The following is a 17,368-nucleotide window of genomic DNA, read 5'->3' as shown; positions in this document are numbered from 1 at the left end:
CTGGATCTTTCCCAAGCTGCAAACTCCTTTGGAATGTGGGGCCAGCTGCTGTCTCTGTTCTGCTTTTACCTCCAGTGGCAAAAGGCTGACAGCTGAGGGTCGTTAACTCAGGATGCTTCTCTGTTCTACTACAGACACCATAGACCAGGGGTCTCAAAGCCCCAGCTCACGAGTCATCTGCAGCCTGAGAACCTCCTCAGTGTGACCCGCGGGGCTCCTGTAATTTTGGGTCTGGCTCTCTCCTTTGGCCCCGCCTGTTGCCCCCAGGCACACAGCCCCGTGCGTCCCCGCAGGCAATTTAAAATGGCCCATAGCATGCTCACCACCAGCAGCACAGCGGAGCTGAGCGGCTTCCTGCACGCTTGCTTCACGTGGCTGCCGGCCCCACCTTGCGGCCCTGGTCCCCAGGCCCAGCATGACTGACATTATTTAAGGACTGGCACTGGCACAGGGGCAAATTGAGTTTGAGACCCCTGCCATAGACTGGCTCCCAGGGTTTAGTGGGGGAGTGGGTGGCCTGGCCACAGAGGCACTTGGTTGAGGTCTGGGATCACCAGGGGAGGCTGAGGCAGGTGACAGCAGGGCTGGAAGGTTACAAAGGGCCAGGGCTGATCTATTTCGTGTCTTTGTACATTTTCACCAGCTAAAGAGGAGGGGCTCCCCAGAGCTCCCCCACCCCCAGTTGCTGCAGGATCCCAATGTGGTGAGGGGGACCCTGTGACCTGAACCCAGACAGACCCCGAAGGACTCCCAAGGGACAGGTGAGCTGGCGAGCGACACTGCGGTGGGGGATGGTTGTTTCCTTTATGATCTGGGCTCTGTTAAGTGAAGAGCAGTGGGCTAGAACCCTGCACACGGTGTCTGTGCGCTCCGTGCCACACTGACCACCCGGCCCCTGGAAGAGGGAACCCAGCCGGCCCACACCTCCAGGGGGAGTTCTGGGAGAAGGGGGGGTTAAGCTACTGGGCTACTTGGGGGTCGGTGCTGGGCCTGGGGCCTAAGGCAGATGGGCTGCAGGGCTCCGTTTCTGTGAAGGGGTAACAGACAGAGTCAGTGCCCAGGAAATGTGCTCCAGAGGCCGCAGGAGACACCAGCGCTGCAGCCTGCTGAGACCCAGGGAAGCTCAGAGCACTTGTGGGTTCAGTGTCTGGACCCCCTTAGGGATCTGCTGAGTGGCCAGCAGGGGAAGCTCAACCAGATCTGGGACACAGGCCTCTATGGGGTAAATAGGAGGGAGGCAGAGTTGTGCCCTCAGCCCATGCTCTGGCCCTAGGTACCAGAGACCTGGAGTCAGGGGAAGAACTGAGCCAGAGAAGCCTCAACAGACCCAGATCCAAGTTTATTCATTGCACTGGGCACAAAGAGCACAGAATGGTTCTGTGCCAGCGCCCATGGCAAGGGGGCAGCAGGCCAGGTGGGGCTCTCCGGTGCCCCAGGCTGGGTTTTGTCATCACTCCAGCCCTATCTTGCAGCAGCGCGCGGACGTCCAGTCGATGCCGCCGCACTGGCAGTGGCAGGTGGAGTCAGAGCAAATGTCCCAGGAGCCACAGCCCATTCCGCAGGCGCAGCTTGTGGGCTTGTACCCTGTGGGGGGATGGGCGAGGTGAGGTTAGGGGAGCAGCTGGTGGTGGAATTGGGGACAATGAGGTGCCCTGCTGTCTCCTCCTCCCCAGCACTCAGGGCATGGTCCTGTTGCCTCTTTGCAACCAGGTGACTGCCCAAGCAATGGAGGCCAGTGAGACGTCCCAGGGGCCCGGCCCAGGGGCCCACACTGGTCCCAGCTCCACAGCATCCAGTGCCCCCAGGGACTCAGGAGTCGTGTGAATGCCGTTGCTCCCGGCACTGAGCAGCACATGGGCGGGGGGGCCCCAGGCAGGCTGGTGGTGCATCGCTGCCCCAGCTCCACACCCGCCCAGGATTGCAGAGGGGGTGGGGTCTGTGCACCAGGGGCGCCTCCCTCCTTGGGCCTGCGGGGCACTCGGGAAAGTGTTCTCACCTGCTGGGCAGGAGACAAGTGCCCCATTTGCCCAAACGTTCTGGCAGAGTAGCTTGGCTTTGGCCAGGGTGGAGGACACTTCAAGGCAAGAGGCAGAGTTGTAGCCGGCAGGACCCTGGGTGCAGAAAGGCTGCCCCCTCCCCCCAGGCTCAGGGGGAGAGAAGCTGCCTCTGCCCCAGCTGTTACCTGGGCAGGTGTAACCCACCCAGCCTCACTCCATGTGGCTCTCTGGCTCCCCCGAGTGGTGGCTAGGCTACATACAGCTGCAGTGCCTGGAGCTGGGTGCTGTAGCTGAGCCATAGGCAATATTCCAGGGGTTCTCAAACTTGAGGTTGGGACTCCCTGCATGTGGTTATTACATGGGGGTTGCGAGCTGTCAACCTCCACCCAAAATCCCGCTTTGCCTCCACCATTTATAATGGTGTTAAATATATTTTTAAAAGTGTTTATAGTTTATAAGGGGGGGGGTCTTACTCAGAGGCTTGTTTTGTGAAAGGGGTCACCAGTACAAAAGTTTGAGAACCACTGCGGTAGAGGCTCCTGGCCTGAGATCTGGAGGTCTCATGTTTGATGCCGGTTGCCCACAGCCCCTCAGAAACGTGTTACCCAGGGGAAGCTGCTGGGCATCCAACAAGACACCCTCCCCGCAGGCTGTGAGCAAAGGGCAAGGATGGAGGGAGCAAAAATAATTCCTGGCTGCTTCCCCCAGCCAATACACCTCTAGGTGCTGGAACTGGGGGTGCTACCGTACTCCCTGGCTTGAAGAGGATTCCATCATATACAGTTTTTACAGTTTGGTTCAATGGCTCTCAGCTCCCCCACAATACAAATTGTTCCAGCACCCCTGAATTCACACATGTCCGGGTGAGCAGCAGCCTGAGAGAGATGGGTAGAACCAGCCCTGAGAGACCCCAATCAGCCCCACTCAGCACCTGGGGTGAGGTGGCACTAACTGTGCAGATGGCACCTCATGGACCCCATCTCCAGATGCTCCCATGGGGTTACTGACCAATCCAGGCACTGGGCTGGGCTGCAGGAGATGTAGGTTTTATTCCTGCCACCAACTCTCCGTGTGACATTGGGTGAGTCACTTAGTCCCTGTGGGCTTCGGTTCCCTGCTGTGCAATGGGGATGACGATTCGTCTCTTGGCAATACTTTGGGGTAGGGAGCATCTCACTATGGCCTGTGCAGCGCCTGGCACTACAGGGCCCAGAGCGCAGCCACTGGAATAGAACTAACACAAATGCCAGCTCCGTGCTGTGCTCAGGCCTGAACTGAAGCTGAGGAACAGCAGGGAGCCCCAAGGGTTCCAGCTCCCCCTCGCCCCCCTTGCACACTGAATGGTGCTTGGAGCAGAGCTGGGACGGGCAATCAGAGAGCTGCCCCGTGTGGGTTGGCAGGAGCAGAAATCGATCCAGGGACCCCTGGAGTCTCTGCTGCCTATGTCAAAGCCCAGGCCTCTCAACTCAGAGGCAGCAGCAGAAATTATTGAGGGCCAGTGGGAGTTACAGATAATGTTGTTCTTGTATGTGGCTGGTTCCACCTCCCAGTCATGTGGCTTTTTCAGGAAATTCCACCCAGCTGTTTAGTTGATCCCATTAATCTTGGTTTAAAAAGCAGGAGGAGAGTGAACCAGCCACTGATGCCACATCTCACCAATGCACAGCTGAGCAGTGAGCCTGGGCAGGATGGTACAGTGGTTAGAGCATCAGCTTTGGTCTGGGTTCAAGCCCCTGCTCTGCTGGAAACTCCCCATGTGATCTTGGGTTAGTCACTTCGCCTCTCCGGCCCAGATCTACAAGGGGCCTTCCTTGTTTTTAGACACCCTGTGAGCCACATAACTCCCACTCGGCCGCTCCCAGTGCTCCCGGCACCTAAGGCACCTGGTGCCCAGGTGTTTGCAGTAAGAATACACTGGAGAGGGCGTGGGGGTCAGATGTGGTGGGAGGAGGAGAGACAGGTACAGCAGAGAGTGTAAATGAGCCAGTTCGGGAGGGAAACCACAGTTTTGGCAGCTCCCAGCACATGACGAATTGCAAAGCCAGCTCCCTCGCCCAGTCTGGGGCTCAGAGCAGAGACTGCCAGAGCTTTGCTGCAAAGTCCCATCCCCCGACCTTCCCTAGCTGTGAGCCCCCATCTCTGGGGGTGGCGACCCTGGGTCAGTTACCTATGGAACTAATCGCTGCCTGCACCTTCAGATCCACCGCATTGTCAATGATGCACTGAGCCTCTGTGTGGTACGCGGGCACCAGGAGGGTGAGCAGCAGGAACACGGCAGCCTTCATCCCACTGGGTGCTGAGCTACCTGCAGGGGAGAGACCCGGCCAATGCGTGAGACCCTGGAACAGGAGCCCTCTGGAACCGGTGGCTGGACCCGAGGTGCACACAAGGCAGCGGAGGGGGGCACAGGCATGAGGGAAAGCCACAGTGCCAGGGAAGGGGAAGGGTCAGAGTGGGGACAGGCAGGCCAAGGGGACAGGGAGGGAGAATTGAGGGCGGGGGTTGGGAGGGGAATGTAACAGCAGGAAACAGGGGAAAGGAGGAAGGATTTGGAGCAGGAAACTGGGAGTGTTTGGTGGGTGCTTGGGGAGGCAGGCAGGATGGTAATGGGGGGTTATTGGGGAGGGCTGGAATGGCACCCCCGTCCTAGGGGCTAGCAGAGCAGGACTGCCTCCAAGCTGCCAGTGGGGACCATGTGCACTGGTGGTTGCATTTTCAGGCTGAAATCTTTCCCCCCTCCCACACACACACACAAAGGGGTTTCCCACGAGAGGTTTGGACCCTTAGAATTAGCTTCTTTGAGAACCGATCCCCTAAGCCCTCCCCAAAACAAACTTAAAGCCCCCACAAGAGGAGCCTCGTCTCTCTGCTCCAAGCTGTAGCTGTTTCACTCAGGGCACGACTGTAAACCGCTTTGGTGACAGTCGTGCGAGTCAGTGTGGATGGGATTTCAGTTCGGTAAGGCATCGATTTAAGCTAAACTGACACACGTGTGCTATGAATCAGTTTAGAGACTGGGCTACACACTAGAGCACGGGTGGGCAAACTATGACCCGGGGGCCACATCCAGCCCTCGAGCGCCGGGGCTTGCCCTGCTCCAGCTGGGGAGCAGAGCTGGCGGCTTGCGCTGTTCTGCATAGCTCCTAGAAGCAGCAGCATGTCCCCTCTCTGGCTCCGACATGTAGGGGGAGCCAGGGGGCTCCACACACTGCCCCTGCCCCAAGCGCTGCCCCTGCAGCTCCCATTGGCCAGGAACCACAGCCACTAGGAGCTGCAGGGGCAGTACCTGCAGACAGAGGGGGGAATATGCCTTAGGAGCCGGAGGGGAGACATGCTGCTGCTGCTGCTTCTGGGAGCTGCTTGAGATAAGCGCCACCTCTGAGGGCTGGACACCTGAGCCCCCCTGTGCCCCAACTCCCTGCCCCAGCCCTGATCCCCCTCCCACCCTCCAAACCCCTCAGTCCCAGCCTGGAGCAACCTCCTGCACCCCCAACCCCTCATTCCCAGCTCCACCCCAGAGCCCACACCCCCAGCTGGAGCCCTCCCTCCTTCCCTCCTCCCCCAACAACCCAACCTCCTGTCCCAAATCGGGGAATCATAGAATCATAGAATCATAGAATCTCAGGGTTGGAAGGGACCTCAGGAGATCATCTAGTCCAACCCCCTGCTCAAAGCAGGACCAAAGCCAACTAAATCATCCCAGCCAGGGCTTTGTCAAGCCTGACCTTAAAAATCTCTAAGGAAGGAGATTCCACTACCTCCCTAGGTAACCCATTCCAGTTCTTCACCACCCTACTAGTGAAAAAGTTTTTCCTAATGTCCAACCTAAACCTCCCCCTCTGCAACGTGAGACCATTACTCCTTGTTCTGTCATCTTCTACCACTGAGAACAGTCTAGATCCATCCTCTTTGGAACCCCCTTTCAGGTAGTTGAAAGCAGCTATCAAATCCCCCCTCATTCTTCACTTCTGCAGACTAAACAAACCCAGTTCCCTCAGCCTCTCCTCATAAGTCATGTGCTCCAGCCCCCTAATCATTTTTGTTGCCCTCCGCTGGACTCCCTCCAATTTATCCTTCTTGTAGTGTGGGGCCCAAAACTGGACACAGTACTCCAAATGAGGCCTCACCAGTGCTGAGTAGAGGGAAATGATCACATCCCTCGATCTGCTGGAAATGCCCCTACTTATACAACCCAAAATGCCATTAGCCTTCTTGGCAACAAGGGCACACTGTTGACTCATATTCAGCTTTTCGTCCACTGTAACCCCTAGATCCTTTTCTGCAGAACTGCTGCCCAGCCATTCGGTCCCTAGTCTGTAGCAGGGCATGGGATTCTTCCGTCCTAAGTGCAGGACTCTGCACTTGTCCTTGTTGAACCTCATCAGATTTCTTTTGGCCCAATCCTCTAATTTGTCTAGGTCCCTCTATATCCTAGCCCTACCTTCCAGCGTATCAACCACTCCTCCCAGTTTAGTGTCATCTGCAAACTTGCTGAGGGTGCAGTCCACACCATCCTCCAGATCGTTAATGAAGATATTGAATAAAACCGGCTCCAGCACCGACCCTTGGGGCACTCCACTTGATACCGGCTGCCAACTAGACATGGAACCATTGATCACTATCCGTTGAGCCCGACCATCTAGCCAGTTTTCTATCCACCTTACCGTCCATTCATCCAGCCCATACTTCTTTAACTTGCTGACAAGAATACTGTGGGAGACTGTATCAAAAGCTTTGCTAAAGTCCAGAAATAGCACATCCACTGCTTTCCCCTCATCCACAAAGCCGGTTATCTCATCATAGAAGGCAATTAGGTTAGTCAGGCATGACTTGCCCTTGGTGAATCCATGCTGACTGTTCCTGATCACTTTCCCCTCCTTTAAGTGGTTCAGAATTGATTCCTTGAGGACCTGTTCCATGATTTTTCCAGGGACTGAGGTGAGACTGACTGGCCTGTAGTTCCCTGGATCTTCCTTCTTCCCTTTTTTAAAGATGGGCACTACATTAGCTTTTTTCCAGTTGTCTGGGACCTCCCCCGATCGCCATGATTTTTCAAAGATAATGGCCAATGGCTCTGCAATCTCATCGGCCAACTCCTTTAGCACCCTCGGATGCAGCGCATCCGGCCCCATGGACTTGTGCTCGTCCAGCTTTCCTAAATAGTCCCGAACTACTTCTTTCTCCACAGAGAGCTGATCACCTCCTCCCCATACCGTGCTGCAGAGTGCAGCTGTCTGGGAGCTGACCTTGTCTGTGAAGACAGAGGCAAAAAAAGCATTGAGTACACTAGCTTTCTCCACATCCTCTGTCACTAGGTTCCCTCCCTCATTCAGCAAGGGGCCCACACTTTCCTTGACTTTCTTCCTGTTGCTAACATACCTAAAGAAACCCTTCTTGTTACTCCTAACATCTCCGGCTAGCTGCAACTCCATGTGTGATTTGGCCTTCCTAATTTCACTCCTGCATGCCTGAGCAATACTTTTATACTCCTCCCTGATTATTTGTCCAATCTTCCACTTCTTGTAAGCTGTTTTTTTGTGTTTAAGACAAGCAAGGATTTCACTGTTAAGCCAAGCTGGTCGCCTGCCATATTTACTTTTCTTCCTACACATCGGGATGGTTTGTTCCTGCAACCTCAATAAGGTTTATTTAAAATACAGCCAGCTTTCCTCGACTCCTTTCCCCGTCATGTTATTCTCCCAGGGGACCTTGCCCATCAGTTCCCTGAGGGAGTCAAAGTCTGCTTTTCTGAAGTCCAGGATCTCTGTTCTACTGCTTTCCTTTTTTCCTTGTGTCAGGATCCTGAACTCGACCATCTCATGGTCACTGCCTCCCAGGTTCCCATCCACTATTGCTTTCTCTACTATTTCTTCCCTGTTTGTGAGCAGCATGTCAAGAAGAGCTTTTCTCCTAGTTGGTTCCTCCAGCACCTGCACCAGGAAATTGCACCCTTCCTGCACCCTGAATGCCTCATTTTTGGCTCCCCCAGAGCCCACATCTCCAGCCACCCCATCCTGCACCCTAACCCCCAATTTCATGAGCATTCATGGTCTGCCATACAATTTCCATACCCAGATGTGGCCCTCAGACCAGAAAGTTTGCCCACCTCTGCAGTAGAAACTGATCCCCCTGGGGCGGATGCAGCTAGAAGAGTAGAAACGCATTTATAGCAAAAAAGTTTTTTAGTTAATCAGTAAATCGGTAAATCAGTGCAAAACTGGTTTTAGACCAGTCCTTATGGCAAGCCTGCACAACATGAGGCCCACGGGGGGTGAGCAGGCGGGCGGTGGGTGAGGGAGGGGGGCTGAAGAGGTGGGTGGGCAATGGCAGGGGGTGAGGAGGCAAGAAGGGGGGTTGGGGGGCTGAGGAGGCGAGTGGGCGGGTAGTGGCAGGGGGTGAGATGAGCCGGGGGTGGGGGAGGGAGGGCTGAGGAGGCCAGGAGTCAGTGGCTGACCTGTTCTACTGATCTGGTCTGGCTCCCATCCCCTCTCCAAGGGTTGCAGCTGTCTGGATGTGCTGCCTTCCACCCGTTCCTCAGTCACACCTCATTCATTCAACAGGGCAATTGATTACAAAGTGGGGGGAAGATCTTATTCTACTTCTAGCAAAAAAACATTTTTCTTTTACCTTCATTATACTACCTTAGGGGCCTGCTATAACATATTACCAAGGTTCAATGTTTCGGTGGGGCAGCGCTGGGGAAGGAGGGTTTGTTTCGGGGGGGCGGGCTGTGGGGGGGTTGGTAGTATTTCAGGGAAGTGGGGCAGCACTGGGGGGGTGTTGTGTTTCGGGGGGGCTTGGCGGTGCTGGCAGGGGGGTTGGCAGGGCTGGGGGCGGGGGTCGGCCCTCAGCTGTTCTTTGGAATAATATGGCCCTCGCCGCTTTACGAGTTGTGCAGGCTGCCTTATGGGTTTAAAACCAGATTTACACTGATTTAGTTTAAGGGTAATATTTTCACATGATTTAAGATTCTAATTCCATTTGACTTTCAGTTAGATGAGGCTCCTAGAGGCCAGATGGTCAAAGACATTTAGGTACCTAATGATGCCTGTAGGCACCTAAGTCACTTTTGAAAAGTGAACATTGGCTCCTAGATCCCTTAGGTGCTTTTCAAAACTTTATCCCAAGCTGATCCCTTGCTACATGGAGAGGAGCTCAGTTCACATTGGATTAAGAGCATCTCCATTGTGCCTGGAACCAGATTAACACCATCAATTTTGAAAGGCATTGAAAGTTACACCACTGTCACCCTGACTATGGCCAAGGCCCCAAGGAGCTTGGCACACGCAGGAGCCGTACCCCAAAACCTGCCCCCAGGCTCTGGAGAATCCCACACGACCAACAGTACAAACTCACCTTCTGGCACAATCTTGCAAGATGCTGCTCCCAGTTCACAAGCTGCCCCTTTAAATGGGGGCCAGCTGGAGCAAAGGTGGCGAAATCTTCCATCCCATTGGCCGCTTGAAAATTGACTCCCCCTTTTTGCAAGTGTGGGGCAACCCCAGGGCTGTTCCTAACAAAGAATATTTCGTTTGCAGCTTCCCTGTTTGCTCAACTCCTGCCCAGCTCTTCACTGCCAGAGCCAGATTCTCCCCTGGTGTAACTCCATTACATTGGTGGAGTTACACCAGCAGAGCCTTTGGTGAGTCTGAGGGTCTGGACAGCCCTGGGGCTCCCCCTCTGTGGGAGTTTCCCAAAATTGTAAGGCAGAGATTCTCAAACTGAGGGTGGTGACCTCTTAGGGGGTTGCGAGTTTATTATATGGAGGTTGTGAGCTGTCAGCCTCCACCCCCAAACCCCACTTTGCCTCCAGCATTTATAGTAGTGTTTAATATAAAAAGTGTGAGTTGAGGAGTTGCCGAGATATTAGCTCCCCAGAAACAACAAGGGAGGTAACCAATGCCCGGGCAGATATCAACCATCAACAGATGCCAACCCTCAACAGTAACTGTTCAGCAAGGGAGTTACAATTCAATGACTCACTTGCACAAGGCCACACCAGTGGAGTACAATTTTCTATAGGTAGATTGTAGAGGAGTGGACTCACCCCTGCAGCGCCTCCTGCTGGTTTGTTCCAGGAATTAGCTTGATTCTGCTCTGGAGCGCTCTCTGTAGGCCAGTGATCCGCCTGTCCTCTGGCCCCCATGTCCCTCCCTGGACTCGGTGCCCTTTTACATGGGGTGCTACCCCCTGGCAGTAACCCCTTTCTCTCAGGGTCTCCTCTCCCCAGGAAACCCCTACCCACTATCCGCACCTCACCTCAGTATATGGTACTGCCAGTCATTGTCTATCCCCCGCACCCTGGGGCAGACTGCAGTATCAGCCACTCATCACTGGCAAGGTTGGGTTTGGACCTGCTGCCTTAGCCTACCCCCGGGCTGCCCCCTGCAACCCCTAGTACCCCTGGGCCTTCTGCTGGGCCACAGCCTGGGGCTTTCCAGACTGGAGCTCCTCAGCCTTTCCCCAGCCCTGCTTCACACAGGCTCCCTACAGCCAGGCCCTTCTCCCTCTACAAGCACAGGAAGACTCTGTCTGTCCCTGGCTTCTCTGCCTTTATAGGGCCAGCTGAGTCTGTTCGGGGCATGGCCCCAGCTGCAGCCACTTCCCCCAATCAGCCCAGCCTAAAAGCTGCTTTCTCCAGCCATAGCCCCCTCCTGGGCTGTTTTAAGCCCTTCAGGGCAGGAGCAGGGGACCCCCCTGCTACATAGATCCTTAAGGCCTTTATCTGCCTTATTACCACAGCTTGGGACACAACCAGGGAGAGGCGGTTGGCCAATGGAGACTCCTGTGACTGTGGGGCTTGTTTCCGATCCTTAGTCCGTTCACGTCTCCGGGCGGAGTTCCTCTGGGCGGCGTCCACTGGCTCCCTTGACGCCTTCGAGGAGCAGTGGGCGCTGTCTGGGGTTCTCTGCTCGGTGTCCCCGCCAGGCTCCCTTCTTATGACCCTTTGACCGCACTCCTGTCCCTGTTCTTTTATTAGTTGTCACCTGAACTCATTTGGGTTTTTGAGGTCCTGTAGATCCTCCCCTTAGGCTGGGGGGGGAGGTGTGATCCTTTAGCAGTGGGTGGCCCCTTCCTGGGAACCCAATAGGTACCTGCCCGCCCCTTCCTGGGAACCCAATAGGTACCTGCCCGCCCCTTCCTGGGAACCCAATAGGTACCACAGCTTGGGGCTGTAGTGGTCCATGTGTTTCCTTCTTTTGCCACTTCACATCGCAGGATCTGGGCAGGGTTTACAAGAGTGATAACTGTGATTAGCAACAATGATTGTTCCATTCCAGGCCAGGGAATCCTTGGGTTCCCCTTTGTAGGTCCGCCTGTAATATGCATGTAACAATTTATACGTCCTCCTTCTTAACCCCGATTTTGTGCCTTTTTATTTGCACTTGATTTCTCAGCTTGGGTAGACCATGCTTCCCAGGCAGGTCAGAGCATGTGTTGACCTTTGCTGCTATATGTGTTAACCCTCCTTGTACAATAGCCACCAAAATAACGGTAACACCAGGACAAACAACACGAACACACAACACAATCTTTGTGGGGAGAGTCGACCCACAGTGCTCTGGGTTATTCTGCTGGCGCCAGTGTCTGAAAAACAAAAGAAACATTTCCCAGCCCTCTGGTGGGGACAGATTATTGCCTGGTACAAATCTCCTCGCTAATTGCAGGAAAAACAGAAGAATTGCCCCCAACTGTCCTTGCTTTGTTCTATAGTCAGGCTAGTAAATTATCCCACTGTTCATTTATGAAATTCATGAGGTGATGTACCTCAGTTTCCCCTCGTGTACAACAAACCACGTTTGGTTTCTCTGTAATGGTTTCTCTGCTGTGCTGAGTTTTAAGTTTATTCACAGGTAATAGGTGAGAAGCATTATTGCCATATAAACTAACAATAACATTAGCATCAAATCCGTTACCAGTGGTGTTTATAAGCATCCTGTTGTACCACACCTTTTATTAAGACAATTTGTCTTTGAGGCCAGTGTGTTCATTAGCCTCTTGAAATTTTTGCATAGGCTTTAATTTTACTATATCCTTGGAGTTTTGGTGAATGACAAGATAGGAGTGTCGTGCATGTAAGCAGATTCCTTTTGTATCTGTCTTCAGATTTTAGCACCGCGCACGCACGCACACACACACACACACACACACAAAATACTTAGGGTTAACCTATCCCCTCTTATTTTCAGGTTTGACTTGTTTTCCCACCTCCCTTTCCTGGAGGGTCATAATCTGAGTCTTCTTGCTTACAAGTAACTTATTTGCTGACCAGGTATATTTCTTATTTGTAGCTCCTTTGTGCTGCCATTTATGAGCAGTTCTCTCCTTCCTCTACCAGCTAGGCAATTTGCATCCACACAGATGCTTTCTGCCTTGCTTTTGGATCCAAAGCTACTAGCAGCTCAGAGACTCTGTCTTAAAATGGACACAATCAACGTCCACCCGAGTTCTGATTACTTTTCACTTTCAACTCCTGCTTCCAAAACACACAGTGATCTGAGAAAGGAAACACGACCTATGGTGGCTCCTTTTGGAGCCCTGAGAGGATTTTAATTACATAGCATGTTTTGTTTGCATGTCTTTTACCCCTTCTACAACATACACTGGACAAGTTCTGGGAAAATGCACCCCCCCCCACCGCCACAGTTCAACTCTACAACATTATATTAGCCATATCAACGTTCACACAAGGTGTAACTGCCTCCCCGCCGTGCCCACAGAGTTCTCATGCGCCCTGCACTAGAGTGACAGTTTGATCCCCCAGAGCCACCCCAAGGTCAGTGTTCCCAGCACTGCTGTCCTTTTCCTTCTCCTTTTTCCTGCACACACACAGAAAAGATCCAGAATGTCTCGCCCATCCCCTGCCCCCAGCCGCCTCCCACCACAGCCACGGCTTTACTCTTTATTTAAAAACATATTAAACTTTATAAAGCATTGAGGTACCTTAAGGGTTAAATGCTAAACAGCAAAGCCAAGCAACACTAGTTACCTGTGTCTGGTAAAATGTGTCAGTTTTGCAACATTGAATGAAAGATTGAAATGGGTTTTTAGTGGTATTATTTAAAAACAAAACAAAACCAAGTCATCTTAAACCGACAAAACAAGAGTTTTACAAACCAGGAGTGTTGATTTAGGTCCGTAAAACCTCACATAATTACACAAAAAGATTCACACACAAAAATTCTCTTTTGCCCAACACCCCTTGCACTGCTGTTATTATTTTTACACAACCGTACCCAGATTACATTCCCATCTTGTACAGTCGAAGACAGTCAAGTTAAGTTCCAATAGAAACCCCTTACGTTCCTTTAGTGATTTTGATTAACTCGTCCAATAGTCAAATAATATAGATCAGAGTATCTGGCTGCCGGCTGCATGCAGCAGTCCTTTACAGACCATGTCTGTGGGAAAAGGGCCCATTTTCCTTCAGAATAGCTATAAAGGATCCTGGGGACAAAAACATAGTGGTGGTAGTAGCCACCTGACCCCCCCCTGTATAATTTGTCTAACTACCACGATTCCTTGCTACGTGACTCTACCGAGTTGCACAAATAGTTACATTTACATAACTGGGTTTTATCATCAAACCAAAAACTTCCTTCTTAAAACACCACAACTGTTCCTCCTTAACATCTTCACAACCATTACCTTTTAACGTTTCCACAACTGCCAACCAAACTGAGCAAACTGAGGAGGAGGAGGAGGAGAAGAAGAAAAAGAAGAAGAAGAAGAAGGATATAGTTAGCTCTGAGCTAAGGGCTTCTTAAGTTTAAATAGTTGGGACCCTTATCCCCAGGCTTTTATCCTGGCTCTGGGAGAAGAGTGGGGCTTGTTTCCCACTCCTGCAAACCCTACTGTTTTTCACTTTGAATTTTTTTTCCTCCACTCCCCCAGGACCAAGTCCCAGCTCCTGTCTCTAAAGGTGGTCTGGTAACTCTGCTTTTGACTCCAAATCCTCTTGTGCCAAATCATCTTTAATCATCCCTAACTCTAATTTACAATCCTCCAGTAGCTTTTGCTGGAATAGCACCAAAGTTGAAAGATGACTGGCAGCTTCCCATAATGCTGCCTTTACTTCAAACCTCTTACAGGCAGACTTAAGTGCCTCCTTTCCCTGGAAGGTGTCCTATCCCCACGGGCAATGACCTCCTTCCACTACCCATTTATCAAGGAGGGGCTCCTCAGCCAGCCCTTGTCCTTCTGGGTCCCCCAACACTGCTCCCATTTCCTTCTGATTCTCATCCCAGGTTGACCCCTGTGTTGGGAATGGGCCCTGATTCTACCGTATCCACTTATCGCAAAAGCCCATTACCCAGCTTGCAAGGACCCGCAACTACCATCATGAGAGCCTGCCATAACCTACTCCAAGCAGCTGCACGGACAGTTGGAGAGGGGGACTTACATGGCTGCTACTTACCTGTCCAGCGTGATGCATCCCAGTCACAGCACCAAGATATTAGAGGGCTTTCCCTCAACCCTCCCACTTGCCTGGTTCTTGTCACACAGACGGCAAGCAGCAAAAGACCAGAAGTCCGACGCGCAGACAATGTGATGTTTATTGGGGTTAGTTTCCAAACAAGCATATTCTGAAGCCCTTCACTCCAGTTGGGCTTATCTCTATATGGGATAGAATCTGTTTCCCAGTGTCCTATTCCCAGCTCTGATGCCGCAGAGCCCTGCCTGTGTCCCTGTTCCCATTTCCCCCCACTTAGCACATGATTCCAATTTCCCTCCCACTTCCTGTTTGACACCAGTTTACATAGTAATATTCTCAGCTATACCTTAGCCAATCATTTTACTGAAATGTAACTAACCCATACTAACATATGGTAACATAATTCTCTAACTAATTATATCCCACTACCCTAATCAACTTACACGTAGCAAAATTAATTATACAGCAGACAGAAACAATTAGAGAACCAGACAGATTAACAATAGAAAAGGTGTAGAGAAGGTGAGAGAAGGGGTGTAAGTGTCCGGTGTGGGGGCTCGGCCCTCTCAGGTGCGGCCGGGAGCCAGGCCGCCTCACTACAGGGGGCCATAAAGATAAAACACACAGAAATGAGGTCAAGTATCAGAGGGGGAGCCGTGTTAGTCTGCCTCTGTAAAAGCAGCAAAGAGTCTTGTGGCACCTTATAGACTAACAGATGTTTTGGAGCATGAGCTTTCGTGGGTGAATACCCACCTTGTCGGATGCATGTAGTGGAAATTTCCAGGGGCAGGTATATATAAGCAAGATTTTGTAGGTGTTGGTCTCTGTCTGAGGGGTTAGAGCAGATACGTTTGTCCCTCAGTGCTTGGCTGTAGACAATGGATCGTGTGGTGTGCCCGGGATGGAAGCTGGAGGCATGAAGGTAGGCATAGAAATGAGGGTTTCACAACCACAAGTGAGGCGGTCAAACTATGTTTTCTTTAACCAGCTTAAGATCTGTTCTTTATCTGGTGGGGATGGGCACTATCAGGTAGGGTGACCAGATGTCCCAATTTCATAGGGACAGTCCCAATATTTGGGGCTTTTTCTTATATAGGCACCTATTACCCCACACCCCTGTCCCGATCTTTCACACTTGCTATCTGGTCAGCCTACTATCACGACAGGATTGTCTTCCTAACAGCCCAATACCATCTTATTTCAATGTGACTGGTTTGGGATGTGAGGATGTGACCGTAGGCGTCCCAGCTTATGGCTGCCCCAGCTGCTTAGCCAAAGGCCTTAGCTAAGAACAAGGCCTCAGACTATCCTAGTGAGAGAAGGCCCATACACAGGCCGATTGTGATTTTGATTCTTTGTTTTTATACTCCTGTAACTAGTGTGACAGACCCAAACCAGTGGGGTACATGAGTCTGGTAGAGGGCAAATATACTGGTCACTGGATGAGTGACCAGAGCAGGGGCTGCACTACAGTAATCAGGAACCTGCTAGAACCAATTCAGGCAGACAGGCTGATTAGAACACCTGCAGCCAATCAAGACAGGCTAATCAGGGCACCTGGGTTTAAAAAGGAGCTCACTCCAGTCAGGCAAGGAGGAGCCAGAGGAGAGGAAGTGCGTGTGAGGAGCGGGGAGCAAGAGGCGCAAGGAGCTGAGAGTGAGAGGGGGTGCTGCTGGAGGACTAAGGAGTACAAGCGTTATCAGACACCAGGAGGAAGGGCCTGAGGTGAGGAGAAAGAAGGTGTTTGGAGGAGGCCATGGGGAAGTAGCCCAGGGAGGTGTAGCTGTCCTGCAGCTGTTACAAGAGGCACTATAGACAGCTGCAATCCACAGGCCCTGGGCTGGAACCCGGAGTAGAGGGCGGGCCCAGGTTCCCCCCAAACCTCCCAACTCCTGATCAGACACAGGAGGAGTTGACCCAGACTGTGGGGAAGATCACTGAGGTGAGCAAATCTGCCAATAAGCGCAGGACCCACCAAGGTAGAGGAGGAACTTTGGCACACTAGCTAAGTGATAAAAATACACGTACGTTCTCAAAGTCCAGGCCTTTACAGGTGGGCTGGAATATCTGTATTTTAACAATGCGCCAGCAGGATTTGTAGCCCAGCATGGGGCTGGGCAGGAAGGGCAGACACGCAATCAGAGCCCAGCTTTCTGACCTCTCTCTAGTTGCTAATGTGAGCCCCGTCTCACAGAGCTTGTGCCAGGAGGGACCATCAGACCATCCAGTGTGTGTAGCACAGGCCACTGCACATCACCCACATCACCCTGGGTAGTGGCCCTTACTCTGGCCGGTAGCCTCACAGCCCTGATCCCCAGGGCAGCCCTATTGACTCTGTCCATTGGGCAATACAGCCCTGATCCCCAGGGCAGCCATGCAGACTCCGGCCATTGGGTCATGCTGCTCTCAGCCTAGGGATAGTCAGGTAGACTGTAACCACAGTAGTATCACAACCCCGACCTGCTCCAAAGGGGATGGGGCATGCATACCTCGTGACATGTTGTGGAGAATACGGGCAATGATCGGGCCCTGCTGAAAGGTCTGAGAGGGAGGAGATTGTTAGGAGAGTAACTCTCCTTCACTCGCCTGCTTGTCACTCTGCCCAAGATAGAGACCTATAAGATTTTAAAATGGCTGTTGGAGAGCCAACAGCAACAGGCTGTTGCAGCAAATCATGGCCCAGCAGCAACAAATGATGAGAGAGTTGGCTGCGCAACACCAAACCCAGCAAGAGGGCCAGATCCAGCATGTGGCAACCTTGATGGACCCGACAGGCAGGGGCGGCTCCAAGCACCAGCGCAGCAAGCGCATGCCTGGGCCGGCAAGCCAGGGAGGAGGGAGGGGGCAGTGTGACGGCAGCAGTCAGGCAGCCTTCGGCGGCATTTCTGCGGGAGGTCCACTGGTCCCGCGTCTTCGGTGGCAATTCGGCAGCAGG

The 17,368-nt window shown here is 52.6% G+C and overlaps 1 protein-coding gene across 1 annotated transcript; it reads right to left on the bottom strand.

The window, feature by feature from the left end:
* Window positions 1-1,450: 1,450 nt before the first annotated feature.
* On the bottom strand, window positions 1,451-4,282 carry LOC120391210 (resistin-like). Its single transcript, XM_039514682.1, has 3 exons — window positions 4,165-4,282; window positions 1,997-2,074; window positions 1,451-1,584 (listed from the first exon to the last, which is right to left on the bottom strand). The coding sequence occupies exons 1-3, from the start codon at window positions 4,280-4,282 to the stop codon at window positions 1,451-1,453; spliced, it is 330 nt and encodes a 109-aa protein (XP_039370616.1).
* Window positions 4,283-17,368: the final 13,086 nt, after the last annotated feature.

This window comes from Mauremys reevesii, linkage group 25 (assembly GCF_016161935.1).
Source record: "Mauremys reevesii isolate NIE-2019 linkage group 25, ASM1616193v1, whole genome shotgun sequence".
NCBI lineage: Eukaryota > Metazoa > Chordata > Testudines > Geoemydidae > Mauremys > Mauremys reevesii.
The sequence above is the reverse complement of the archived record's forward strand: the minus strand, read 5'-3'. Positions and strand labels throughout refer to the sequence as shown.